Consider the following 11,988-nt stretch of genomic DNA (forward strand, 5'->3'; position numbering starts at 1 on the left):
AAGTAGGGTGTACGTACACCCTTGATTGGACCTTGATAACGAACCTATTACCTATGTACACATACATTCTTTTTGTAAACATCAGAGGCTAGGCTAATCAACTGTGTCCTACAATGCATCGAGACTTTATGTTATTAACTTTATATCATAGAAAAACTTCAGTGCATGCATTTTGACATTATACAATTTAAGCCTTTTGATGAGATCAATCGATATACATGTATAGACCTTAGAGAAAGCAAATCGACCTTGCACGAAGTATATTATTATTTTTTATCAGTCATAAAGAAATTTCTGAAAATCCTTCTTTCTAATACTCAGTACCTTCTCATACAAGTCATTGTTTTGTCATTTGCATTGTGACGTCACGGTAATGAAAACCAGCTGTGTAGTGATAAAGACCTAATAAAATAGTTCGGGTTCGGGATTTATATATGTGTATACGTCACAATCATCTGTTCAATGATTTACTTCCATACAGTTGAATCCACACTTTTCAAAAGTTATGTCCCTTGGCCGCCATCTTAGGGAATAAACTCATAGAATCCTCACAGTACCATTTATAGTTTTCTGGTTTGTCATTTGACTGAATAAAAAAAATCATTGCAGAGGGTATACTGATTGCCCCATGTTGGGGCTACCTACACATCCAAAGAAAGCAATTTTAATACAGTGGATTCATCATAGCCAACCCAAATGTTTGGTAGCATTAAGAGGAGAAATGTGTTTCTTTCCCTTTCGACCTTTTGGATGACCCCGCAAAGGGAAGCAACTTTTATAAAGTGTGGATTGGTCTATTAAGCCAGTTGTGATTATACCCTGGATTTATACAGTGAGACGTCTGACGACACTGTCCCGTTTTGAGTCCACAGCTCAGCTGGGTTGTAACCTATTGTTACCCCTCACCGTTTTCACGAGTTGTACTGACTACATATATATAGTATTTCCTTATATTAACGCACTTCACAACATTGCGTTGCCGTCAAGATCTTCCGACCGGTGAAGTGCGACATTGTAAATTCATATTTCGCGCCATATTTTTTCTTTGTTTTTACGTTTACCTTATCAAATAAGATTCTTTTTCAAAAAAAAAATTTAATGGCGGTTTTTATCTTTTCCTTGCTTTTTTCTCATATTTTCATTTAGATTTGATTGTTGTCGGATTTTCTGAAACAATGCTAGCCTTAGGAAACTAAAAACAATTCCAAATATAGGAGATAAAAGGCAGGGTTAATCCTGAGACTAGGAAAAGAAAAGAGGACGCTCACTGTAGAAGATCTAAAACCACTAACAACAATCCCAAGCACAATATGGGATCCCCTTGTGAGGATGTGATTGTTTTTGGAGATGACACACAATCAGAAAAAAAAAACAATATCCCAAAATTGAAGATGCTTTAAATGAAATTGCAAAACTAAAATCAGAAAAAAAACATTCAAATTGTTCACTCAGAAAAAAAAAATCAGAAAATACTTTAGAACAGAACACGAAGAACAAATGAACAAACTACAACAAAAATTTAAAACAGAGCTAGCAAATACAAAATCAAACTACGAAAACACAATTAGTAAGGAAATGAAGGCAAAGAACGAAGAACTTGCGACATTAGAACAAAATCTTTACTAACAAGACAGCAGATGGGTGGGTAAGTTACAACATCTAGGAAACAAAATCAAACAACTTGAACATAAAAAAATCAGCCGAGAGGTAGACAAGTGAGCACCACAGGGAGTTTACAAAAAGACTTCATCTGCCAACCCTGACACAAATGAGCCAAAGGGATCAAGTCCATAAAAAATGTCCACCTTTGATTGAAAGAGCGACTGGAGACCTTTGTTTACACAGTTCTCTCATATTGCGTCCAACCGTTCACGGTAGCTCAGTCGGTAGAGCGCTCGCTCCGTAATCGGGAGGTCGTGAGTTTGTATCTTGGCTGCGACTGACCTAGTCGTTAAAATAGGTAGCAACTGTTCTTCGCCATGCGCTCGGCACTTTGAAGTGAAAGTTGCGGGTCCTTCGGATGAGACCTTAAAAACCGAGGCCCCGTGTCAGCGGCAGGCGTATGCACGACAAAGATCCCTCACTGCTCAATGGCCCTGAGTGCCAAATAAAGGTCAAAATTTGAAGCCCTTCACTGGCATACGGTGACGTCTCCATATGAGTGAAAAATTCTCGAGAGAGAAGTTTAACAATATACAATCATTCAATCAATCGTATTGCGTCATGATACAAATGGTCTGATGAACAAAAACTGGATAAACTTATTGAGTGTCTTCGAGACAAGGCCTTGAAATACATCAGTTCCAGACCAAGTTCTTATCAAGGAAGCTTCAAGAAATTGAGTGCAAAAAAATAAATGAGAGATTTGGCAAGAATGACCTGCCTCATATAGTACGAAGACAACTTTAAGATATCAAACAAGGTCTTGAGGAATCCGTAGACGAGTTTGCAGATAAGATTTTGGAAATGACCACAGATGGATACCCAGACACGCCTAAAGACTGTCGGCAAACTGTTGCGATAGATGCATTTTTGAGAGGCTGCACAAAAAATAAGCTGCACTTATTGCCATGGATAAAAACCCTGACACACTAGACATTGCAACACAATATATAAAAAGTGCAATCACAAACTAAAAGCTCATTTTAGGTATTAAAAAAGTGAGAAACAAAAAGGTGAATTTTGAATGTTCAGAGAGCGATAGTGAGGAAGATGAAGAGAAAGTTGGAAAAGTTAGGTCTATTTACAATAAACAAACATATACACTATACACAAACCAAACAAAAATGTTAAGACTAGAGTCACGGGTCACAAGATTAGAAGATAACACAAAAGAAATCAAAACAAACAAACAAGATATTCTAAAAATTTTAAATTCTCCAAATCAAAAACACAATACAGGTCAAACAGTAGAGAGGGTACAAGACTTAGATCCCCTTCAAATAGCCCTAGCAGACAAACTTGTTTTAAGTGTGATCAAGAAGGCCACTTCATCAAAGACTGTCCTAATCGTAGAAATAAGTCACCATTTCAGAATAGGAATAAGTCACCATCACCCCAGTCAAAGCCTTTTAACTTCAACAGGTTGGAGATATAGGTCATTCTTCAACCTTTTCAGATACATCTGACAGGCCTCGTCCTAAAGTAAAATTTAAATTACAAGAATTTGACCTTTACAAAGATGATAGATTGAAAAACACTCTTTATGTCCCTTGTACTATAAACAACAGAACAATTGATGCTTTGAAAGATACTGCAGTACAAGTCACTGTTATGAATTGGGAACTTTTTGAAACTCTCAAACCCAAACCAAAATTGAATAAAGAAATAACTTTGAAAGGGACAGGTAAACATAATAGCAAAGCCAAAATAGCAGAAAAGGTTAATTTGAGAGTATGGCCAATAGTACAACGGTGGGGTGTAGTGGTTGGGGAGACTCATTGTTACTTGGTCGTGGTCTCTGATGGGTCTTTGAAGCAGAATAATTGTCCTTCCTCAGCTACAACATCTGAATTTGATGATGTGATCTCAGATGTTGTAAATCTTTTTGCTAGGGATGATGCGTCGGATGTTCTGATGCATCATCAAAACCCCAATACTGCTTCAAGTTCCCTTTCAACAGAAAAAGAACAGGTTAAAAGAGGTCAACGGACAAGACAAAGACCTTGTTACTTGTCTGAGTATGTAGAATATTAATCAGCAAAAGTGCATGTGAATTAATAACTGATATGTTTTATCAACTTTAATAACTGTTTATAATGATTTATTTATAAAAAAAAACGAAACAAAACAAGCAAAACAAAGCAAAGTGAAGAAACAAAATAATAGATAAATTTTCATATTTATTAATTATTTTTTTATATGTATATTTAGTATTTTATTTTACTGGTTTATATCTGTGTAATAATATTAGAATTCTTTAAACATCACTAACATTTGATTGTTTACAAATTCATATATGAAGATTAACTATCAAAGATCATTTGACACCCACTTTACAGACTTAGGTTTACAAAATTGCAACATCAAGTGGCATGGAATACAAGGCATGAAATGGTCTTCGCTTACAGAAACGTTTCACTCTACTACAATGATATAATCCCAGGCATTATTATAATTCATCTAGGATCTAATGACATCTCTTTTGCAATTCCTCTTCCTCTCATAACCAAAATGAAAAATGACATGGAGAATTTTCCAGATACGACTTTATTTTTATTTTGAACTGTTGTCTAGAAGAGTCTGGGAAAAAAATTGAAGTCTGGAAGGGAGAAAACAAGAAAACAATAATCAATAAAGAATTAGAATCATTCATGGAAGGAAGGGGAGGGAAAGTGATATTTAATCATAAAATTCATTGGAAAAACAGAACACGTTTTAAAAGCGATGATGACCATGGGGTACATTTAAATGAAATTGGAAATGAAATTTAACTATCAGACTTCAAAGATATTTTTTAAAATGTTATGTTGATTTTATAGTGTAATTATTTTTAAAATTGTATATTTTTGTACAGTATACTGCTTTTATATTTAAATGGCATTAAGTCGGATGTTCTGATTTGTGCCATAACCCGGGGTCATTAAAACGGGGAGGAATATAGTGATAAAGACTTAATAAAATAGTTCGGGTTCGGGATCTATATATTTTTATACGTCACAATCAGCTGTTCAATGATTTACTACCATATTAAGCCAGTTGTGATTATACCCTGGATTTATACAGACGTCTGACGACAATGTCCCATCGGGAGTCTACAGCTCAGGTGGGATGTAACCTATTGTTACAATGTGTCCCTCACCATTTTCACAAGTTGTACTAACTACATATATTGTATATCCTTATATTAACGCACTTCACAACAGCTGCAGTATCTGTTTTCAAAAACATTCAGTTTAAAGACGATTTTGACGTCAGCACTATTGTTGCTTCACAGAAGAACGTTTCCAATTTTAGAAACAGCAGGTTTATATATTTTTTTAAATATACTCATCGTCAATAGAAACGCAACACCCTTATTTTAGGGTGAAAATTAAATACGGGTTATAACTATATACCAAACAAGTTAGGGCATCTTTATCTTTGCCAAATCAGCTTTTTTTACGGATGAATGATTTTCATTCCATTACCGGAAGTTGATTTTTAGCTCTCTTAACAGAAATCAAATTTTAGCAATTTTGATAAAATATTTGACGATATTTTGGGTTTTTAAGGTTTTGTAATTGTTATCATATGTATTGTTCTAAAATCCCGGGAAAATATATTTCTTTCTTTTCCTCAAAATTACCGAAAGCATGCATTTTCATTGATAATGCTGGAAATTTTCAAAATAAAGAAAAAGGAGAGCTACAGATGCAAATATACGCTACATAACGACTTTTCGAGCTCATGTGTTTCAAAAGCATGAATGACAGTTCACAGACCGGAAGTCTAAGGGTTAGAACACTGCGCCAAGTTAGAGAAAATTCGACCTCAGTATCTGAAAAACAGGCATTTAAAAATACCCAAAAATATTTTTTCGCTCAGATTGATTGATTGATTGTATGTTGTTTAACGTCCCTCTCAAGAATTTTTCACTCATATGGAGACCTCACCGTATGCCGGTGTAAGGTTAAATTTTGACCTATACTCGGCATTCAGGGCCATTGAGCATTGAGGGTTCTTTACCGTGCCAGCGCCTACCCTGACACGGGACCTCCGTTTTTAAGGTCATTTCCGAAAGACCCGTGACTTTCACTTCTAGTGCCGAGCGCTTGGCGAAGGAACAGTCACTAGCTATTTTTACGTCTTAGGTTTGACGCGGCGCCGCGAAGGAGAATCGCACCCGGGCCTACCGATCACGAAGCGAACGCTCTACCACTAAGCTACCATGCACAGTACTTTGCTCAGATAAAGACATTGATAAACCTAATGCATGGTAGAATTCGGACTGCGTATGTTGTACATGGCGGACTAGTATGGTTTGATTAAATGGTCGGAAGGGGGTGTTTTATTTAAGGTAGGACAAAACACCCGTGGATTCTATTTTTACCCATTTCCAAAAAAAGTACTGGAGGAAAAAAGAATAATATTACTATACTAACAACAATGAATGATCCTTGAAAGAAAAATAATAAGTTTTGGCATATTGCGTTATATTTTGTGAAAAAATCAGAGAAACCTATATATATTTTTCACTTAGGAGCTTATATTTTGGAATGTGTTTACGCTATCTAAGTGCAATAAACAAGCATGTAACAGTCTGCTATAAAATGCAGTGCAAATTTTGTTCCATAAATAATAGAGGGGTGATATTTGGACACATATATAAGGAGTCTCTATTCTTTATGTACTAGAAAGGTCAAGGTCATATCAAGAGGTCAAAGGTCAAGTATTGTGACGTCATCTACTGAATCTTTAAGTTTTTTTGCCATTGAATTTTTTTTAATCGCCAGAATATCTGAAACCATCGGTTCAATTTTCTTTATTTTTACACATTTTATTCTAGGACCCATTTGAATTATTCTGTTGATTTTTTTGTGAAAATTGAATTCTACATTTTCTCTTAAGAAAACTTAAATTGTCGGATATTTACATGTGAATTTTCAGTTTCTGACACAATGTATGTTCTATTTTACTTAATATTTTACCCAAAATTTCCAGTATCAATGTGACTTACTGATTTAAAGTAACAAAAAGGTTATCTTTATGAAAAGTATCACACAAATTTGCAATAGATCAATAGAAAATTCTAAAATAATGTTCATTCTTAAGTCGAATGTCTGATTTCACAATCTTCTTACAGGGGTCTGATAGGCCATATTTCAGACTATGTGGGCAAAAAATGTGCGGTTGAATTTCTTTCATATCATACATAAAGAGAGATTTTGTATCCAAGAACAAAATATTAAAGTTTCAGAAAAATTGAATTTGAGGAAAAATTTGACCTATCTATTTGGTCCTACCTTAAATGTTATCTGTAAAGAGGGCTAAAAAAAATCAACTTTCGGTAATGGAATGAAAGCCATTCAACTGTTAAATAAGTGATTTGGCAGAGTAAAAGATGTCCTAACTTGTTTGGCACATAGTTATATCCCGTATATGATTTTTTACCCAAAAATTAGAGTGTTACGTTGCGTTTCTTTTGACGGTGAGTATAGAAACATCCAGTCGGTAACAATTTTTATACTTGATCATGTGATCCAGTTTGAGCCAATCAGATATTCGGAACAATGAAGAAAAATAATAACACGTATTATTTGCCCACGGCTCAGGTCCGGTACAGGTCCGGTACACCGAACTCCGTCCGTAATCAAAGCTCATGTTACAAGCTATATATTATCAAATAAACACTGCATGTTCAAGGGTTTAAAAACGTTCGTGGATTGTCATAGTATATGGAAGGGGAATGATTGGTCGAGAAATATTTATGTTTTCTTAAATGACGACGTACTGATGAAAAGTTCACAAATAGAAACATTTACAAAATTAAAGAATTTAACAATAAAATTATTCTTGTTTTTTTTTCAATTTTATTTTTAATATTAATCTAATTCCGAATTGGTCAGCATGCTAACTCCTCCATGTTATACTTTTTATGATAATTAAATTTAGTCAAAATACTGTATATCTCGGTATTCCTAGAGTATTGAAAATGCATACAGTTCCTACTACGTATTCTAACGCGCGGTAACAATGTTATAGAGATTTGTACGCCTCGGGTTTTTAATGGATTTTATTTTATAGTTAAAATTTGTATAACGATAAATAAACATTAATCTGCATGTAAATATACAAATATCGAAAAATCACATGTATAATGTTTTGTATATTTATGGTACATGTAACTTTATATTATTCTTTATATTAAAAAAAAATATCTGCCCTAAACGTAAGCAAATTAATGTTAGTTAGCGTGTACACATTTACTGCGATATAAATACGAAGGTAGTTCTAAATAGAGCATGTTTAAGTCCCAAGGGACCTTGTTATTTATCTAACATAAATTTCATTTAACACGCTTAAATAATCTGCAATTCAAGCAGTTAATTTGCTGACTCTTTTGAAGTATCAAAATGTATTATGTTCTAGAAAAATTAAAAATTAAGGTTTCGTCAAAGGTCAACATGTCCAAAAATTTATTTTTACAATAGCCACAAAACTATGTGAGGTACAAAGTTAAAACTTTTACAGTTTATAAATTTTTCATAGATTAACAGATAGAAGGTACCACTTTATAGATAAAATACTTGGAATAATATTAATTGAGAAAAATTCTTTTTGAAAATGTATAAATTTTCAAAAAAATACACCTAATTAATTCCGTGCTCTTTGTGAAAACCATCATTGCAGAAACAAGATATGTTTATCAATATAGGGCAAGTTGGTCTTGGATAGCTTCTGGAAAGTTGTTTTCCCTGTTTATTTTGTCCAAATGTTAAGACTTGAAAGTAAAGTACATTGTAAATGGCAGATTCTATAGGGGTCTTGTCTTTATTCATGTAATGCTTTCAATAACAGCCTTTCAGAGACCATTCACGTCCAACTTGCCCTTCATTGATGAACATACAGTGTATATTATTTCTGCAATGTTGGTTTTCACAAAAAGGACAGCATTAAGCAGATGCATTTTTCTTTAAATATGCACATTTCCTGGTACAATTTTTCTCAAAAAATATCTTTTTTTAAAATATTTGTTATCAAGTGATACTTTCTATCTTTTAATCAAAGATATGTTTATAAACTGTAAGCGTTTTGACTTTATACCAGACATAGTTTTGAAGCTATTGTAAAAATATTTTTTTAGACATGTTGACCTTTGACGAAACCTTAAAGAGACGGAGACATTTTATCGCTGAAGGCAAGCTAGGAAGAAATATTTCATTATTTATTAGAAATTAAATTTTAAAAGTGCAAGGAACAGCTCCCATACAGCGTTTATTAACCATCTTTCCTGCCTTCACGCATTTTAAAGCATACATTATTTCCTCTTTCTAACGCAAAATCACGCATATACCGTTTCCCTGCAATCACGAATTTTTCATACACTTTATTGAAATCTTCCATTTCATGTCAATTCCTTTCTATTTCATATTTGCTAAAATATCATAAAATAAAACAAGTTTAATTTTACATGGTTCATTAAGTAGTTAAGAGTTAGTGTTAGATAAATAGTCTGGATTTTTTTTTTACGTTATCTATTTATTGTCAATCTTTGTAATATCAAGAGAGAATGTACATGTGTATCAATTATTCTCATCGTCCCCTCATTTAAACTATTTTAATTGATTATACTCTATGAACTAAAGCACAATTCCTACTTCAAGTTTATTTTTTTTTAAATCTTCTGTACGTTGATTTCAAACGTTATTTTTTCAGTTGTTTTTTTATCTGTGCAATTTTGAGTATAGAAGGTTTTCAAGGATCATTTTGATTTTAAGCTGCTCTTTTATAATTGTTAAACAAAGGTTTTATGTTATTATTGAAGATTTTAAAGACCTTTTAAATGATACAAAAATTTAAATAACTTGTCGCCAATATATAACAAATTGAAGACATCTCAAAGTGCTTTTTTGACATTATTAACATTTGTAACTATGTACTTGAACATGAATTCTGAATGAAAACAGTTCATATTTTAAAAAAAAAACAAGTCATGATGTTATCTTACTTGACTGGGGTACTGGAGGAACATTCTGTAATTGTAGTTTTGTTCCATTCTGATCCTGACGAAAATCATATAATGATTCATCCAATGTGTCTTCCAGTTTTAGGTTTTCGGATTGTATAGCATTTAATTTGTTTTCCAATGAAATAATCTTTTCTGTTAACAGTTCTGTTAAATTATTGTTGTCAATAGCATTTGTGACCAAATTCCGAATTTTTTGCACCATAGAAAAACGCAAAGAAGATTCTTGTTTGAGGATATCCCGTAAAATACTGGATGTTTTTCCAGAAGTTGGACTGCGAAGCAATTGTTTTTCCTGATGGTCATTTCCAATTGAATAAACGTATCCAAATATCGCAAAAATACAAAGATATAAAAGAAAAATACATTGTTCTCTCTTCATTGTCATTAAAACGAGCGTTGCACAAGCACGATCTTTAACATGCTGAATGTGTTGTGTTGTGAGTTTAAATTTAAAAGGAGGCGTGGTCTCTTGACAATTATGTTACTTGATGCAGTCACGAAAAAGATTACTCTCTTTGATTAAAACATCTAAATCTCTATTAAGAAGTTCAACGTCTTAGTTGATTTGAAGTTATTTTTCCCTTGCACGTGATTGCTATGATAGAATATTAAGAAAATGAAACATTTTCATGGCATAAATTCAAAATTATGTCAAAAGTAATCCAGATACCAATGTTCCTGTTAAAATTATTTGAAAGAAGAGGTCAAAAAGATAGGAAGATCTTTTTCTGAAAGACTGGAGGTAGGCAATACTGATACCCTTCTTCTCATTCTTTTGCTTTAAATGAAAATGGCAGTTTGAAATATTGTAATTTCATTGATATATATATTTTTTCAACCAAGCTACATGCAAAAAGGGTCATTAAAAGAATTTTTTTCTTTGGTACATTTCATTTACTAGATTTTGCCTGAATGATAGACTTTTGATATCCAACTTATGTTACACCAAATACAATATGCCTCTTCAAAATAATTTTATTTTCATTTTCCTATAAATTACACTGCTAAAGCTACAATCCATGAGGCCGCTTTCTGTGAAAATTTAACACATATAAGTATGGAAGGGAATTACCGCCAAAAGTCTATGTATCTTGCTTTTGTCTTTACTTCTATGTTGCTTTATTCTTGTAAATTCATTCTTCTTTCTTTTAAACTTAAACAGTTTATTTAATAAATTATTAACATTATCTCTACTGCAAATGTTAATTCAATTACGCTAACAATGAAGTTTATTCAATGAAGACGAATGTAAGTTGTCAAACCGTCAAAATTTAGTGCGGCATTATAACGCTAGGTGGCGTGGTGTTCGCTACGAGTGTTGGAAAAACTAGGTAAGCAAACCCGGGTCGGGTTATTTGAGATTGTTCAATACGCCTTAATACTTTATCAATCAAACTTCTGAAGGCCGGATCCGATCTCCCGATCCAATGATGGAAACTCCATATTTATTTTCTCTGGGCACACAGGAAAAGCGGCTTCTTTTTTTCAGACATAATTTTATACTTTACTGAATTATGTTCACTTAAAGGCCGACCCACTTTTTGTAAGAGTAAGGGTCAAATAAGTAAATGTAGTACGTATAGTAGGAAGAAAATTTAAATTTGATTCTATAGAAGAATTTAAATCTAACTCAAAACCCACCCCGCCCGAAATAGGATTTCATTGGCGTCGGAAGCTAATTGAAAGTTGAGGGGGGGGGGGGGGGGGGGTAAGTGTACGATTTTTTTTAGACCTTCAAAATAAACCTGACAAGCAAAAAAAATGTCCATTTTTCAAACACAAAAATCCTATTTCGTGAGAAGGGGTGGGGTGGGGGTGAGTGGAAGGTTCGAACTCCAGTGCCAAAGTTTTTTTTTCTCCAAATACCACCACTTTCCCCATTTTAAACCTTTACTGCATCGTGTCCATGGAAAGTGAGGGGGGGGGGGGCTAAACCTAGGCAGGAATATTCAATGTCTATACTAAGTCTATCTTTGGAAAGAAGTGGGGGCTAAGCCCTCACCCCTCCCCGGTTTCGACGCCTATGTATTTTCAAGTTTGTCAAATTTCCTGGGGTTTATTTTGCGCTTGTCAAGTTGTTTTCAGCCGGGTAGCTTAAATATTTATTCTCGTGTTGCCCCCCTCCCCACTTTCAAAAACGATGCTACGTAACTGTTCTCTCGCCTGAAAAATATAACTACGAAATTAATTTGTTGGATATTTGAATTACAGTTTAATTGTTATAAAAATGTTAAATATTTTGATACTAGTTAACCCTTATAAATTGGGTTGTTTTTCAAAACATTCCACTGAACTGAACTTAATTTCACGACAGATAG

General features: G+C 33.5%; 1 protein-coding gene and 1 pseudogene across 1 annotated transcript in view; one reads left to right on the top strand and one right to left on the bottom strand.

Annotated features, from left to right (window-relative positions):
• Positions 1–10,064, bottom strand: part of LOC134266054 (ficolin-2-like) — an 84,952-nt gene extending 74,888 nt beyond the window's left edge. The window contains exon 1 of the mRNA XM_062748286.1: positions 9,650–10,064. Within this exon, the coding sequence (XP_062604270.1) occupies positions 9,650–10,055 (406 nt within the window). The 5' untranslated portion in view covers positions 10,056–10,064. The remainder of the gene's footprint in view (positions 1–9,649) is intronic.
• On the top strand, positions 3,959–4,460 carry LOC134266041 (uncharacterized; annotated as a pseudogene).
• Positions 10,065–11,988: the final 1,924 nt, after the last annotated feature.

Source organism: Saccostrea cucullata, unplaced genomic scaffold (genome assembly GCF_032062105.1).
Source record: "Saccostrea cucullata isolate Sc308-1 unplaced genomic scaffold, CSIRO_AGI_Scuc_v1 ctg878, whole genome shotgun sequence".
Taxonomy (NCBI): Eukaryota; Metazoa; Mollusca; class Bivalvia; order Ostreida; family Ostreidae; genus Saccostrea; species Saccostrea cuccullata.